At 37.4% G+C, this 17,391-nt stretch overlaps 1 protein-coding gene across 4 annotated transcripts in view; it reads left to right on the forward strand.

The window, feature by feature from the left end:
- ARHGAP21 (Rho GTPase activating protein 21) overlaps nt 1-17,391 on the forward strand; it is a 110,589-nt gene extending 93,198 nt beyond the window's left edge. For 3 of the 4 annotated variants that reach the window (XM_061351471.1, XM_061351467.1, XM_061351477.1), the window contains 17 exons: nt 3,037-3,195; nt 3,344-3,446; nt 3,538-3,574; nt 4,049-4,174; nt 4,941-5,225; nt 6,262-6,326; nt 6,411-6,559; nt 8,108-8,250; nt 8,345-8,500; nt 8,603-8,681; nt 9,185-9,258; nt 9,342-9,431; nt 11,437-11,562; nt 11,764-11,805; nt 12,118-12,223; nt 14,007-14,038; nt 14,801-17,391. In XM_061351471.1, the coding sequence (XP_061207455.1) occupies nt 3,037-3,195; nt 3,344-3,446; nt 3,538-3,574; nt 4,049-4,174; nt 4,941-5,225; nt 6,262-6,326; nt 6,411-6,559; nt 8,108-8,250; nt 8,345-8,500; nt 8,603-8,681; nt 9,185-9,258; nt 9,342-9,431; nt 11,437-11,562; nt 11,764-11,805; nt 12,118-12,223; nt 14,007-14,038; nt 14,801-16,540 (3,512 nt within the window). In that variant the 3' untranslated portion in view covers nt 16,541-17,391. The remainder of the gene's footprint in view (nt 1-3,036; nt 3,196-3,343; nt 3,447-3,537; nt 3,575-4,048; nt 4,175-4,940; nt 5,226-6,261; nt 6,327-6,410; nt 6,560-8,107; nt 8,251-8,344; nt 8,501-8,602; nt 8,682-9,184; nt 9,259-9,341; nt 9,432-11,436; nt 11,563-11,763; nt 11,806-12,117; nt 12,224-14,006; nt 14,039-14,800) is intronic. The other variant, XM_061351485.1, reaches the window with a different exon arrangement.

Raw genomic sequence — 17,391 nt, forward strand, 5'->3', positions numbered from 1 at the left:
ACGTAATCTAGGAGGACTGTCCCACAAATTTCAGGTATCAACATTAAACAAAGGCATTAAATATTATATTAATCATTGTAAAATTGTATTGTAGAGCATAGTAGGGTATGATACAGATTTGTGCTTTTCTTTCACTGATTTTGGTGTTCATTCCTTTGAATCTTCGGAAAACTGATCAGTACTTCTTCCTCAGTTTTTCATCCACAGAGTGGGGTAGTATGTCCTCTTTGTCATGCTTTCTCACCTGTTTTGAAATGTTTCTCAGCTCAGTTTTGAAATCTCTAGTTCTGCATCTGAGCCCATTCAGGGTAAATTTGTTTCTTTGCAGAGTCAGAAAGTTAGTATTTATCTAGATCACTTACACTGTGTATGGATGCTTCCTCTGAAGGTCCCTGATCTCCAGCTGCACTGCAATACAAATGCAATGCAAACTTATTTGCTAGCTAAAGCAAAAAGAAATTTGTGTACCACTTTGGTACCTTTAATGCAGGTTGGAGCTGTGTTGACTGTTTATTACATATTTGCAAGTGTCTTACCCCCTGTGTTTTTGCATTGAAAGGCTTTTCCTGACAGTCACTATGTGACTGTTGACCAGTTGCATGCTCATGTTCACACAGGTGACAAGCAGCATCTTCCACTTTGCCAGAGATGCTCTGTTACCATGCTCGCTCATTGTCTGATAGCTGGTCTCTTGGGTTGCTTCATAGACAGCAATGCACAACAAATGGTACTTGTATCCTTTTCTCAGAACTTTTAAATAGTCCTGGAGGCTTTGACCTTTTTGTTACAAATACTTAAAGGGACACCAGTAAACTGTGAGATAACAAACTGGAAGACATTCTGTGTGGCTTCTCTGCCTTGTTCATTCTGCACACTTCACCATGTTTCAGACACAGGCATTTTCATTGATTGGGCTGAACATATCCTTTTACATGCTGTGTGAGGAGTTTTGAGGTGCAAATATACTAATTAATCAAGGAAACGGTAAAGGGAGACACATATTGCAAGCACTAAAAATACAAGGGATATATGTAGTTGTTTGGGTTTTGTTTCTTGCTGGACAGCAGCAGTGGAGTTTGCCAGTGCGTTCAATTAGTAGGCAGTAACTCCTACAGAGTATGTCATAGCTTGCTCTGTAATCACTTCATGTTATGTAAAAGCTTGCCATTAACTGACCTTCAACCTCTTTAGGGATTGAACAGTTATTTCCCTCCTGTACCAATGTCATTTGCAGTTTTTCTAAAGCTTGCCTGTTTCTAAAGCTACTTTAATTTCAATTCATCTGGGGATTAGATTCACTGTGAAGTAATAATTTAAATAATTATTGTTGTTTTCAAGGACTTAGAAACTGTTTCCCTCAGCTGAATTCTTGGATTTAAGTGTTGTGGGAAATGGTGTTGCCTTTAGTGTTGCCTAGCACTGTTGTGTTCAGTGCTTGCACAGATTTGTTTCAAGTGCTAACATTTTTGTAACTTGAGGTGCAGACTATGACATGTTGAGGTAAATCTGTAATATAAATAATGTAAAGCTGAGCACTTCCACTTTGCGTGCTACAGACTAATTAATTGTACAGTGAGTGGTTATATGCCTTAGTCAACATTAGCGTAGTTCTTAGGGTTTGCTTAAGAAGGCTGAGCAAATGAAAAACGGATAGGACAGTGAGCTGTTGTAGTCTTGAAATGGAAATGTAGCTGAGGTTTTTCTGATTTTCTGGTTGCTGTAGGGAATAGATCTGTAAATGTTTCTAATTTATCACTGAGGATATATTTTTTTTTTAATTACAGTATCACAGGTTTGCTGTGAGTTCTTTTGCTTTCCCTTTTATTAATGTTTATAGCTTGCAGGTTTCTTTAGGGGTATGTTTGGGGTTTTTTAAACGTAAAACTTCAAAAAGTACTGTATTTTCCACACCATACAATTTAGAGAGGTGCTGTTGCTAAACCTTCCTGTACTTTGTTTACTGCCTTGTTTGAAATTTACATTGCCAAATTTTGATGGTACAAGTGCTGCCTTAACAGAACTGTTAGTGACTGCTGGAAAAGCACAATGCAGCACACGCAGTTGTGTTTGCACAAAGCAAAGAATAAACCTCTGTCTGTTGAGTGTTCATTGATTTCAATAGGCTTTTCAGTAGCTCTGCATATTACAATTCTTAGCACCTAGAATACATTCATATTCATTATGGCAGTGCAGTTCAGCCGCTGCTTGTGACTTGGTCCGCCGCTCCATTCCCTCTTCTCCTGGAGCATGAAGTAGAATTATTTTCCTAGCACTAGTAATGTGTTCTAGAAGATGTTACGTTTTTTTTCTCAGAGCGATTGGAAATGCATCTTTCAGCTTCCTCCATCTTGTAAGAAATATGTTAAATACTAGAAAGACTTAGAGCTTTTTGGAATCTTTCATGATGACCCTTGTGGCTGTTGAGACTGTGAGGTGTTGGGCATGTACCGCATGCAATCGTTTATATGAACAATTAGTGGAAGAGCTAATTGGTATGTAGTGGTACCATCTTTTAACAATATGAATACTTGCTGCTTTATTTCAGTGTACGGGGGGGTTGGGGGATTGATTCTTCGGATTCTAGATAGCTGTTTGAAATGTTGTTTTTTTGCTTGTAACCTGGCTTTATTATTTGAATGCTCATTTAAACCAAATGGTTTTCAGTAATCTGCCTATATTTTACTGTGAGAAATTGATTCTCTGTCTCTTGAATTTAGATTTATTGATGTATTAATTGTGTTTTTCACTTACGCACATAAACAAAAGTAGTCTACTTGAAAATAATATTGCAATGGATTAGAAAATAATTCTGTTCTGTTCTCTCATGGCAGAATCTGTAATCGGGTATGATTTCCTTTGCTTTTATCTCTGTGCAAGTAACATCTCTACAAAATGAAACAGGCCCCTCTTTCTTTAGGAGAAAAAAAAAAAGAGTACATTTGATAGTGTGAATTAATTGGACCCTTACATTTGTTTGAAAGGCTTCATGTTTAAGATAGCTGATATATATTAATATATTACATATTACCTTTGTAGATGAACCAACTAGTCCTAGTATTGACCATGATATTGCACACATTCCTGCTTCTGCTGTCATTTCTGCATCTGCTTCTCAAGCACCAGCTATAACAACTGTTCCTCCCAGTCCCGCATCTCCAATCCCTTTAATTCGGCGTCAGCTTTCACATGATCATGGTGAGCGTTGATTTAATTTTCTTTCTCATGCAACTTCTTCCTTTTATTCTCTGGAGGAATGAAAGCTATGTACTCTTTATTGCTTGAAAAACATTGCAAAAAATGTGATTCAGGTTCCTACCTATGCCAAAATTTCAATTTGTTTTAGAATCCATCCGGCCTAGTGCCCTGGATAGCCAGCCTTCTGCAAAAACAGAGAGATCAAAGTCATATGATGAAGGACTGGATGACTACAGAGAAGAGGGAAAATCGTGAGTTGATGAAAAAATAGCAGTTAATTTGGAGATCTCATTTTTAAAGTGTACAAAGTCTCATTTTAACATCTGTTTTTTCTCCCAACAGATCCATTAAGCATGTATCTAGTTTAAAGGGGATTAAGGTAGGTAAACATATATATAACAACTCCTAAGAATTACGCATAGTGCCGTGACAAGTTGTATGAATTGTACACCACCATTATACAAAGTGATTTGTTAAACACAGGCATGAAGTTTATTGGAATTGCCATTCATCAAATTGTTCATGCTGTGTGCATAGCATATTTAAACATGGTCTTTTTTTTTCCTAGGCTCACCACATGGTCCTTGATTTCATTTTCCTCAGCTTCTGTAAACAAAGCGTACCTATGGTGTGCTTTTGTAAAAACACTAATGAGAGTCTAAGACTCCTCCTCAAAGTGTTCTTGGGATGTGTAAGGCCACTGTTGTTGTATGGGGAACTTCAGAGGTTATATTTTTCCCAGGAGAATATTCGTAGGGGCATTTTTAAAATGAGAAACATCTTGGATGTAGGGCATATAGAGAAATGTGTTCAGAAGTGCACTGTGGGATTCTTTCTGTGGTGTTTTGTTTAGGTCCCAGACAGCCAGAAATCTTCAGAAGACTCTGGTTCCCGCAAAGATTCTTCTTCAGAGGTCTTTGGTGATGCCTCCAAGGAAGGATGGCTCCATTTTCGTCAGCTTGTTACAGACAAAGGGAAGGTACCTGTCATGTTTGGGTTTTTTTAACCTACCACAAATACTAAGCTGGTGAAACACTTAAGATAAGAAACTTCAAGCCTTCCTGTTGTGCTTTTTTAATAAATTTTTGGGGATGTGAGCCTCAATAAGACTGGCAAAATTTTAGACCTGTTAGAACATTGACTTCTGTAAATTCCTTAATTTCTTTTACAGATTTTCTACATTGTCTTAAATTCTACATTTCAAAGCATCTGTGAAGTAAACTAATTTCTAATGTCTAATTAAGTATTAAGAATCAGTCTCTTGATAATTATAGTTTCTGGTTTTTTTTCCCCTCTCTGCTAATTATGAAAAAAGCTGTAATTTTTTAGGCTATTTTGGAGTTCAAATTAACCTCCTGCACAAGTGTAGGCTAACACTTAAAGAAAATTGGGAGTCGGGAATTGCAGTGGTGTGTAGAAGTGAGTCTAATTTGGGCAAGAGTCCACTAAATATTTTTTCCTGTATTTGTATTAATGCCTCTGTGAAATTCTAGTCACGTTCTGTTTCTTACTACTGTCATACATGAACACACTCTTAATGGGCTATCAGGGATTGCAGGGCAATTCACTCCTCTAATGGAGAGTAATTAGTGAATCCCACTTTGTGTAGTCTTTCTGCAGTCCGTTCTTAAGAATGGTAGAGGTAGGCGGTCAGCCTGTATTTTTAAAATACGGGTAATTTTTGTAACCCAGAAACATCAGTTCTAACAAATAAGCAAACTAATATATTGGGTGATGTTTTTCAGCGAGTTGGTGGAAGCATTCGGCCATGGAAGCAATTGTATGTTGTTCTTCGTGGTCATTCACTTTATTTGTACAAGGATAAAAAGGAGCAAGTGACCCTGTCTGAAGAAGAACAGCCTATAAGCATCAATGCTTGTTTGATAGACATCTCATACTGTGAAACCAAGAGGAAAAATGTATTTAGACTCACCACATCAGACTGCGAGTATCTGTTTCAAGCTGAAGACAGAGATAACATGTTAGCATGGATTAAAGCAATACAAGATAACAGCAACTTAAATGATGAGGTAATCATAATATATAATGCAAAGGCAATAGTTCTTGTATTTTAATTAAAAATTTATTTTATTTTCTTGTAATCAATACTTCAACAAAAGAAATAATTAGCAATTAAATAATAAAGACAAAAATGTGTACAGCAACATAGAAGAAAATGAGGTGAAAGGCAAGGTAACTGAGTTTAAAAAAGCCTGACACACTCAAAATCAGCGAACAGGCTTTTGAAATAAATGGATTAATGTTGTTGCTGTTTTGACTAAAGATACACTTGATTTTAAACTGATCTGTCAAAAATCTCTAATCTTTTTAGAAGATAATTGCAGGATTAGAACCAGTGTCTTCCGTCTTCAGAACATTGTAAAGTGGTGTGTGCAGTGGTGCAGTATGACAAGTTTCTTAGTAGTTAAAAAAGTGAAACTTTGAAGGAAGCCTCTGTCTGTGGTTAAATGTTGATACTTCTGTGAAGTAAATGTTAATGCTAATTACAAAAGGCAAACATAAACTGTTGTCCATAACATATCGATACCTGTCCCAGTGTTGTCCTCAGCGCATTTTCATTTCAGTGATGAGCCACAGAGAAGTATTTTCATATCTGTGGTCATGCACATTGCTCTGATGTGAAATAATTATCCAAAGGGTAATGGATTAATAAACACGATTAGACAGATGGATAAAAGCACATTTTTAATCCATGGTCATTTCACCTCTCTGTGTATCAGTAATTGGTCATAGAAGTACTGTGTGCACATACGACTGTTGTTTTTCAGAGTATTAGGATGTGTTGACTTTCAATTTAATCAGGATTTAATAATGTTGTATTGCTGTGAAACAAGTCTCTATAGCTGCATTTAATTTGTAATCACTCACTTCAGTTTTCCTCATGTTTTTTTAAATGTTCTCAAGGCCTGTTAGATTTTTTTTTTTTTTACTGTACTGAGATGTTAATGTGGTCTGGTGACAAGAAGAGTTAATCGTATCCTGAAAGTAAAACATATCTGTTATCTTTTACAAGATTGTAAAGTAGATCTCAAATTTGTTTTATAGGACACTGGTGTCACTAGTAGAGATCTAATTAGTCGAAAGATTAAAGAATACAATACAATGATGAGGTAGGTGAATTATATACAGCTAGTAATTTTTTTGTAGGCTTCTTGCCTAGTTTTTTTTTACTGAAGTAATATATCTTGTTCCAGTTCTTCAAGCAGCAAAACAGAGCCATCTCCCAAAACACCTCGCCAGAGTCTAAGTATCAGACAGACTCTGCTTGGAACTAAAGCAGAACAGAGGACCCAGAGTCCCCATTCTCCTAAGGATGAGTCTGAAAGGAAGCTCCTCACTAAAGGTCTGTATATTTTGTGTATTTCTTTAGTTAATTATAGCCCCAGTGCAAGGCCACTGAGGTGTCTTTCTCGGTTTTTCAAACTCATGAATATACATTCATGATGCAAGCCAAGTATTAACCAGGTGGGTTTTTTTAAGCTGCAGCTATAAAATTTGTTTCTTGTAGCTGCTTCATTTCAATATTATCTTAGATATACTTCAGGTCTTCTCAGATCCCTGAAGCTCTTTATTTCAGTCCTCTCCCAAGAGGGTTCTGGATTTTTTTCCTATAGCTATATGTACTGTTAACAGTACATTACAGACATAATGCTTCTTGTGACCAAAACTTCACCAAGCTTTGGAAATAATTTTGTGTGTAATTCATACTTTTGCCTCCAGCTCACTTGGAAGTGATGACAAGGTAAACTCATATTTCATATATGCTGTTAAGAAACGAATTTCTACTGAAGTGTTTCAGGAGTAGAGAAGAACATATTTTTGCTCTTAGTCTTTAAAATACAGATGTGAAACTGTATAATTTTCTTCCAGAACAAAATTAATGCCTGCTAGATTCACCTAAGTTCTGATAAGCTGGCACTGTAAACTTAAATCAGTAACTGAACTCCATCAAGTAATTTCACAAGCTACCTTTTTTCTCTTTCTCCAAATTTATAAGTGTATTGTATTTCTGATAGACTGTTCTTGTAAGGATATTGCATATAAATTTGTGGAATTGGCTGAGCAGTCACTTTTGATGAACCACTTTTAGACAATTCAGTGTTGATTTAAGCTGTGAGCGAATTCCGGTTTATGTTACCAGCAAACGTCCCTTTGCTCCTGCTGTGCTGCAGGTTATGTATCTCAATTGCAGATGTCAAGTAAAAGTCAAATCTTCTGAAAGAGTATTTCCAGAAATAGTAAGGCGGAGTACTGCTGTATGGGTGACTTGTAGTACGGGATAAATGGGATTTGTCGTTTGCTACATCAGTTAATACAGGAGAGGTAAACAGAGCGACTGAACTTTTTCTCTGACTTTTGGATACATAATAATTTTAAGTGTTTGAGTCCTGTTTGGAATGATTTAGGAGTGACTATAATCTGATAATTTTTGAGAGTGGTCTGCACTGTGACTGTGAGCATGGCTGCGCAGACATATGCTCACACTCATGAGCATGGCTGTATAGTCATAGGTATTTTGTGTGGAGCAGTGATTAGTAGAGACTGGCTTTACTAAATGTAGATTTTAGTATTTTTTAATTGAATTTATGTACCTTTAGCCTTTAAATGATGAAATTCCACAGTTCTGTCAGGCTACTTGCTTTTCTAAATCTGGGATGTATGTTCAAATGTATCTTTTGAATCACAGAAGAGTAAAAAAGGTGTGTTTAAGGCAGATGAATGTTTAGTTATCCGTTGCAGGAAGCCAGGCAAGTGAAAGAGGTCAAAATGCAGTAAGTGTCACTTGATCTTCGAAAATCTGTTAACCTGTATTCACAGTGGTTTTTGTGACTTAATGTTCTTGTTTTCTTTTTTTATATTTCTGTGTTTGCATTATACTAACAACAAAAAGATGAGACAAGCCCACCAAAGGACAAAGGAACATGGAGAAAAGGCATTCCAAGCATTATGAGGAAGCCATTTGAAAAGAAGCCATCTGCTGTAGGAACATTTGGTGTTAGACTGGATGACTGCCCCCCAGCTCATACCAACAAAGTATGGAAGGATAATTTTGCTTTCCATTGTGATTTTAAAATACTTTTTGTATGAATTATTTTAAAATGTGTATATAACTTTGCTTTTTCTTCAGTATATTCCACTGATTGTTGATATATGCTGCAAACTGGTTGAAGAAAGAGGCCTTGAATACACAGGTATTTACAGAGTTCCTGGAAATAATGCTGCCATCTCAAGTATGCAAGAAGAGCTCAACAAAGGAATGACTGACATTGATGTTCATGATGATGTAAGTCTTAGATCACACTGTCTCCAGGTTGAACTGCCAAAAACTTCTGGTTGTGTTGTGATTATAGAAATATAAAGCATGTCTGTCCTTCTAAATGTGTAGAAATGGCGAGACTTGAATGTGATAAGCAGTTTGCTGAAGTCGTTCTTCAGAAAGCTCCCAGAACCCCTTTTTACCAATGGTAAGTTGGTTGCGTTACGTTGTTTACATTGTTGATTGCATTTAGGAATTATCATTCATCAAGGTGTCTTACAGCTTCCAGATAGTTTGAGAGAATATCCAGTGAAATCCTCTAATAAAGGCCCCTTTCCTCCTTAAAGAGCAGGGAGTCGTGGTGATTATAGAGCTTAAAAATGAGAGCTGTAGATAGAATTTCTCTGATGGGGAAAGAATTATGAATTTGGAAAAAAAAGCCTGAGTAAAATTTGCAATTTTATTGTTGCAATATTTTATGAAAGCTGGGGTTTTTTACCCATTGTCATCATATATTTTGTACAGTCTAATAGGCCAATTCATGACTTGCAAAGACCATTCACAAATATGTCTCTGTGTGTTACCTGTATTTTGGGAAAGGGGGCTGGGTGGTGGTGCTGATATATATGCATACATATATATACATACATGCATACATACGTGTATATATATATGAGCTCACATATGATTAATTTCTGCTTTCATTAACAGACAAATACGCAGATTTTATAGATGCCAATAGAAAAGAAGATCCTGTTGAGCGTCTGAAAACACTAAAGAGACTGGTAAGCTGGAGTCATGTGTTGTAGGTGCACTACAAAATTAGCATTAAATGTTTAATGTTCTGAATAGTAATTGTTTGTTTCAGATTCATGATTTACCTGAACATCATTATGAGACTCTCAAGTTCCTTTCTGCACACCTGAAGACAGTAGCAGAGAACTCAGAAAAGAACAAGGTATCCAGAAGCAGAAGTACAGTGTTTACTTCATTCATTAAGCATGGGGTTTATGCAGGCTTAGTTCTGTTAAGTGGTAGTGTATTACTGTAGACAAGATTAAGATCTTCGCTATGTTGAGGAGATTTTGGGGTTAGGCTAAGGACTCCTGAAAAATGCGGACCTGTTCAGTGTGAATTAAGTTTATTCAAGCTCCTATTAATTCTTGTGTGAATAACTGCCTATATCCTGAATTTATCCCCAAGTCTGTAAATTTCATATAATCCCATCTAGACACCAATAAGAGTGTGCTTGGGCAGGACACAGCTGGATGTCTGTGACATGAATAAACCTGTCATGAATGAGGCTGTCACACCAGCTTTGTGTGAAGTCTGAGTTCCTGGACACTTGCGTAATTTTTGAGACTAGGACTTGCCGTGATTACTCAAATATTTGATAACGCTGTAGATGGTGGTTTGGCTGGTTTTATGAAAGAAAATGCATTATATAAAGGGTGGTAGTTCACCCCTATAGGGTCTTAGTCAACTACTAAGAATAGCTTTTTGTCATTTCCATTGGGTGAGGGAGAGTTCGCATTAAGTGCTTCTGTGCGTGCTAATACCCTGCAGTAAATGCAAATAATAGTATCCCCTTTTTTTAGCTGTTAGGGAGGGGTAGCTGAGTGCAAAGCTGTGCACAATATGAGTGTGCTTATGGATGCTTACCTGAGGGCAGGTAACATGGTGTCTTGTTACTTGGCTAACAATGTGTAAGGTACAGAAAAAAAATTGATGTGATTGATACAATATAGAAGAACCTATGTCCAATCTTAAATCATCTAAAAGATCAGAAAATGCCTCTGTTCAGATGAATATGGTAGGTTCCAACATCAGTTCTGCAAATAATACGTTCTGCCTAAATATAAAATAAAAAATTGTATGTGTGTATATAAAAAAAATATTTAACAAATTATAACCTGTAGTGGAATTATAGCTGACATTGTAAGGGAATGTTCATAAATGTCGTTTTTACGGGTAATGCCTAAAGCAAACATTTTATTTACCATTTTATGGTTTTGGTGGGCTGTATAAATGTTTAAATAATGTTAAGATTATAGAGTATATAAGGCTAGATAGGTGAGGTGATACTATAATTGTATGAATTGTCAAAGGCCATAATTCAAGTCAAAGTGAGCATTAGGGGAGGCTTGTGTCATGTTTGTGGCTTCCCTCTGGTAAGCACAAGGACCTTGCCTCCTGTATATTACTGGTCTGTCCTATGTCACAACAATAAACTCAGAGGAATAAGCAAAAATAGAAGGTAAGTATTCTGTTGATGCTTTCTTGGAATTATTTGTCAGAGATGTAACATTAAAAGTGAACTAAGTGGATGATTTAACATTGTGACATGATTGCATAACTCTTGAGTCTGTATCATGAATGGGTGAGTTGGGGGTATGATGTTGGTTGCTACCACCTCTTCCAAACTGGATGCAAATTGAATGAGCTCTTTGTCAGTAAACACAACGCAGCATTTGATTACCAGCCCAGTTTTCTTGTGTGCCATGTAAACATTTTCAGGGAGGAAAAAAAAAAACAACAAAAAAAGAGAAGTACCAATGCCTTTTTATATGAAAAAGTAATCATTTTAGGACATAAGTGTTTCTAAACAAAACAAATAGTCTTTATGTGGGAAAAAAAAAACAAAGTCCTGCTGCAAGTGTGAAGAATATTTCAGAGTTCTTGATTTTTCTGTGCTTGTTGGACCTATTTACTTGCAATGAGTTAAGGAAGGTTGAATTCTGAATTGCAGAAATGTTGGAAGCAGGGATTGCAGCTGTGTGTAGAAGAGGTTTAGTGTAATGTAACATGATACCTGAGTCAGTAATGTGTTTTTAAAAACCTTTTCTTTATCCTTACTTAAAATAGCTCTGAGATATGTTAATAGTGTTACATTATTGTACTTTGCCCATATTATTGTATTTTCTCATTACAAATGTATGATGTGGAAATATTTCATTTCTTAGATGGAGCCAAGAAACCTGGCAATAGTGTTTGGTCCAACACTTGTGAGGACATCTGATGATAACATGACACACATGGTTACGCACATGCCAGACCAATATAAAATTGTAGAAACACTCATTCAAAAAGTAAGTGAATGCATTTCATTATTTACAAAATAAGTTCGTACACAGATCGACCGGCTTTTCTCTCATTGGGCCAGTTTGGATCTGGTATTTATCTGCCCAACTCCAGGATTATCAGTTTTTAGTAATGTCCATGTCTGATTGTTCCATATTTGGGTTTTGTGTTTCTTGTGGGGTTTTCACCTTTTTTATTTTAAATCGTAGCATGACTGGTTTTTCACAGAAGATGATGCTGAAGAACCTCTTGTAAGTATTGTCTCATAAATATTTGTGCTCTAATGATCTTAGTTTAGAATCTGCTTCTGCTGCCTCTAGAATGTCTTTATATTTCTTATTACATCACTGTATGGTTTTCTCTTCAGAAGCAGTCCTTGCAGTGATGATTTTTTTTTTAATGCAATCATTCATTTGTTTTAAAAACATAAAGCAAAATGGGAAAGTAAGAACACATGAGGAAAGCGTGTCCTCAGGTGAATAATGCAGTTTTCTAAATGCTATTGAATGGTAATTAACTATTTGTGAAACGATGATGAAGAGATCTTTGTTTATTAACTATAGACAGCAGTTCATGAGGAAAACACTGTAGAATCTCAGCCAGTGCCAAACATAGATCATTTACTCACCAACATTGGAAGAACGGGAGTATCTCCTGGAGACGTATCAGGTAACTCTGCCTGGACAGTGTTAGTCCATAGGCTAGAATAACCTACCCTGTTACCTCACTGTAACTCTCTCTTCCTATTTTCTTTCACTAATAAACTGTTTTTCTCTTTTTTTCAAAAGATCATTAACACTTCCTAAAGAGTTGAACTGATGATTTATCATGCATGAAATAATTTGGAAGACTTTGTCTAACAGGAATATAATCATTAAAAGATGAGGCTTGCACATACTGTTTTATTTATTCACAGTAACCCATGCAATCATCATCGTGAGGTGAAGCAGATATGCTGCTGTAAAGTGGTTTGTTGTGATGGCAGAAAGACTGATCTTCAGTGGTATTCTAATATTACTCCTTCCCAACGTTAGGAATACAAAAAAACTTGAGTTATGTTTTCTTGTCAAGTGATGGACACTTTAATAAGTATGTTGCAGTATGTCTCTATACTAAAGCTGATTTCCTTCTGTTTATAAATGCCAACCTCTTTTGTGGCTAAGGACAAGCATTGCAGGCTCTTTTTTGGTGACTTTTTCCCTTCTTCCCTTCACTATACTGTTGCACTAACCCAGCATGTTGAATCCCACAAATGTTACCCTTCGTCTCTAGCTTTTGTTTCAGTTCTCAAAGGGTTGTCCAGCACTTACTGAAACAGTCACTTTATACTGATGTTGTAACAGGCGAAGTGGGAGGAGTCTATCACACGGTGATGTCATTAGTGGACTCTGTGATGTCACTGATGGACAGCTGGAACTGTAGGAAGAAGGAGGACTGTTGCCCACACTGTAGCTGCCTTGTCTGCAGAAACCCCCGTTTCTTGTAAATGGAAATTTAAAAAAAAAAAAAGGTTGATCTGTGCTGTAAATTTTCTTTCAAGAGTATTTTAAACAGATCAATGCTACTTTTTAAAAGTTTTTCTGCTGTTCTTGTTATCTCTGAAGCAGACCCTGAGGAGAAATAGCATGGTATGGTCTACCAGTCTTTCTAGTCATAAAGCATTAGCCATGTGTCAAAAAGGGGCGTGGCAGGGGGCTCAGCTCTTTCTTCCTAGGGAAAAAGTCCCTAAAGGTGGAACACATGCAAGTTTCTATTTTTTAGTCATTGCGCTAGCCCCTTCCTACCCCCTTTGTAATTGTATGATCTTGGGTTTTGCGAGACAGTGAAACTATGGTGTCCATTTTTCATTTCATATTAGCGCTTGTTACAGAAAAGTACAAAACTGGTAGCTGCTGAAATCTAGCCAACTTAAAAATGCAATTTTGGCTATTCGTAGTCAGAGGTGGAGAGAGATGTGTAATTTGGGTCTTACACACAAAATACGACCTAATTCCTTTAAAAACTCATGAAAAGAATATGACTACATGAATCATGATTTGTACCTAGGGCAGCCAACAGTATGTTCAATTTTGCTTTGTGTATCCTGAATCTCAGGAGAGTACACAGTATGATCTTGAAAAGGTCTCTCAGCTGCGGTTTTGCAGAGGCTATGCACTTAAAACATTGAATAAACATTAGTATTTCTGTTTTTTTATTTAGAAGAACAGGGCTCCTTTGCCATTCCTATCATTGAGCTGGTTCTGCCTACAATTCACAGCATCCTTTCATGGCGGTGGCTTTCTGTGGTGCAGCTTGCATCTTTGTGAGCTCTGACTATTCACTCTGTTCTGGTTTTATTTGCTTCACATTTTGTTCTGTGCTTGTCTTTTTCCATAAGTCCAGCATTGTCTGTAGCAACAGCAAAAAAATTGCACAGAACTGAGCAGAATTGTCTTTTTCAATTTTTCCACAGATTCAGCTACTAGTGACTCAGCAAAATCTAAGGTAAATAATTTTGTGAAATGATGTAGTTACATGCTTCTGAAATCTATTAGATATTTGCTTGCTTTATCACTTAGGTGTGCAATTCAGAGCTTACGTGGGTTTGGTGGTTTTTTAATGAGTGGAAATACTCTTTTCTCGTCAAATTTTGAAGTGTTACATTGGAAAAGTATCACTTGTTTGCAGTTAGCTGCATCTGCCAGAGCAATCAGCTGCACACGTAAACAGCTTTGTTCCATACTGGTGCAACTGGGAGGTCTTGCCTCCTTTCTGCACCTCATTCAGTAGAGATAAATGTATATAGTACGTTCCCTGTCATTGTTGGCATACTACTTACTGCCAGACGGTATTAGGTTTTCACTAGTTCACTGAGAAAAGCATATGTAGAATTTAGCTTTTCCTTCCTCAGGAAGTAGTGGCTCCTCCTCTTATAGCTCCTCTGTTGCAAACAAGTCATGCAAAGGTTGTCTTCCTGTAATGGAGTCCACTTTATTAGTCTGTCAGAAACTGCATAGCTCTGTATGTACAAACCAGACTTCATTAAGTTGAAGGGATTCAGGTAAAAAGTGGAATTCTCAGGAAGCAAATTTACTTCTTGGCCAATGTCATGTAGACTACTGAAAGAGCATGGAAATATTTCCTGGATATTTCCTGAACAAGACTATCTGCTGTGAAACTCAGGATGTGTTTTTATTAAGCTCAGGCTAACAAATGTTTCTTCGTGATTTCTAATCATGCTCTTTCACTTTCCTTTTTCTTTAACAGGGTTCTTGGGGTTCTGGAAAGGATCAGTATAGCAAGGAACTGCTTGTGTCCTCCATTTTTGCAGCAGCTAGTCGCAAGCGGAAAAAAACAAAAGAGAAACCGCAACCAAGCAGTTCAGAGGATGAGTTGGATAATGTGTTTTTCAAGAAGGAGCTTGCAGAACAATCTCACAAACATGGTGACATGACAAAAGAGGACATAGCTAAAGGGGAATATGAAAGAGAACGAGACACAGGGAGAAAACAGAGGATGTTTGTCCTGAAGGAAAAAGAGAACAGCAGTAAAAAAGATGTGAATGTTGTAAAGGATGAAAAGAAGTCTTTAAAGAAAGAAAGTATCCTGTCGGAGGAACCTTCACTGCCTTACCATGAAAAATGTACAAAATCACCGAATCTCAGCTGTCTGCAAACCACGCAGAAGCATAACCTAAAAATGCCTATTTCACAACCTTCTTCCCAGGTTGAGGAGACAGTGTCTGACTCTGGCACTATGCTAAGCACTTCCTCCCAGGCTTCCCAGCACAAATACTCATGCAAAAAAGTAGCCAGCCCTGAAGTTAAACACAAGGAGTTTTTAGCAGCTGATGTCAGTTCCATCACCTCAGATTATTCAACTACTTCATCTACTATGTGTCTAACTGGTTTGGATGCCAGTATGCTGAGCCCTGAGGTACAGTCAGTGACAGAAAGCAAGGGAGAAGATGCTGATGATGAAAGAAGTGAATTGATCAGCGAAGGGCGCCCTATGGAGACTGACAGTGAAAGCGACTTCCCTGTCTTTGCCACCAGTGCTGCTGCTGAAAGGCTGTCCAAGGGGAAAGTTGCAGAAGTGGTAAAGACCAGTCGGAGGAACTCTGAAGAAAGCGAAGTAAGTTGTACTGAGGGAAGTTCAACACCAAAGTTAGAGAGTCGCAGACTTTTTAGCTCACACAAACTTATTGAATGTGATACACTGTCTAGGAGAAAGTCTGCACGGCACAAAACGGACAGCGAGTGTTCAGGAGATGCCAAGAGTGAGAAGGACATGCCTACTGTGACCAAAATGTTTGACATAATGAAAAAAGGAAGATCAACAAGCAGTTTAGCTACGTCAGCCAGAAGTGAAGCTGACAAACAAGAACCTACCTGGAGACTTAAAATTACAGATAGGTTAAAGCTGCGACTCAAGTCATCTGCAGATGACATGTTCGGAGTTGGGAATCAAAAAGCTAACTCTGCAGAGACCGCAAAGAGAAAAAACATCAGGCGAAGGCATACGCTTGGAGGACAGAGGGATTTTGCTGAAATAAGTGTCCTGAATGTTTGGAAAGCTCAAGAGCCAAGTCAAAGTAGAGAGAGAGAATCTGAGCTTTCAGCTGTGAATCGGCTGAAGCCCAAATGTCCAGCGCAGGACCTCTCGATCTCAGACTGGCTTGCACGAGAACGTTTACGCACTAGCACAACTGACCTTAATACGGGTGAAACTGGAAAGCCCAGACTTGAGAACACTAGCTTAGCAGATGCATCAAAGGTAGATCTGCCTTTATCTGCAGAGATGCAGGCAGATGAAGGCAGTTCTTCCAGCAGCTTGACTTTAATTAACAGAACACCACCTTCGGGACCATTTCCACCACCAGACCAGGTAAATGGTGAAAATTACCAGAACGTGAACAAAAACAACTTCAGCCCAGCAGTTGATGCCCATCCTCATAAACTGTCTGGGGCCCAAGTGGTAAGATCTCGATTCTACCAGTATCTTTGAAATGGGGAGATATGTCCACTACAGCAATTCATTAACTTACTGTTACACTTCCCAGTAACTCTGTGTGTGTGTGTGTGTGTGTGCGCGTGTGTGTGTGTGTACATATATATATATATTTTCCTGTACTGTTGTTGTTATGCAGCCTTCATTTGGGCTGGTTTCATCAATATGCTCTGTGGAACGTCTTCACAGTGCATTACCACAGCCAGAAGAACACTAAAGTTAAAGTATATATATATATTTTAAGAAAAAGTATATTTGATGGCTGCATACAAATGTTGAACAAAGCATCTGATGCAACATGCTGTGTAGTGTATACATGGTTTTCTGACTGAGAGTTGGCCTGGCATTAGTATGCAGAAAAATTGTTCTTTTGGTTTAGTCACTAACAAGTGCCTCATCATAAATTCATTTGGTTTGTTAGGGTGCCATATTGTTAAATTAGAGAAACTTATTACAAACAAATGAATGCATTTTACTGTTAACGAGTTTCATGACGTTTTACAAATGTTAACACAGGTGGCTACGGAGCTTCCATTCCTTAGGCATTCCAGTAAATATTGGAGTTTTATATTTCCAATTTTAATACAGATTTTGAGTTTTATGTGACTTGAATTTTTAATCTTTCTGTAAAATAAGTAACTTAAATGTACATATTACATGTGTATCTTTTCTTCAGATACAAGATTTGATATAAATGTTGTAACATAGGCGTGTAGATAGTGGATACTGGATGGAACTGGTTTCTTTTATTGAGAATATAATTCTGCATGAAGACCTAATGAATCCAAACCTGTATCATGCCTGTGTGCATACCCACTTAAACACTGGAAATAAAATTGTTTTGGTGA

This window comes from Neopsephotus bourkii, unplaced genomic scaffold, assembly GCF_033783945.1.
Source record: "Neopsephotus bourkii isolate Nb327-2 ecotype Australia unplaced genomic scaffold, CSIRO-AGI_Nbou_v1 NB_53, whole genome shotgun sequence".
NCBI classification, from domain to species: domain Eukaryota; kingdom Metazoa; phylum Chordata; class Aves; order Psittaciformes; family Psittacidae; genus Neopsephotus; species Neopsephotus bourkii.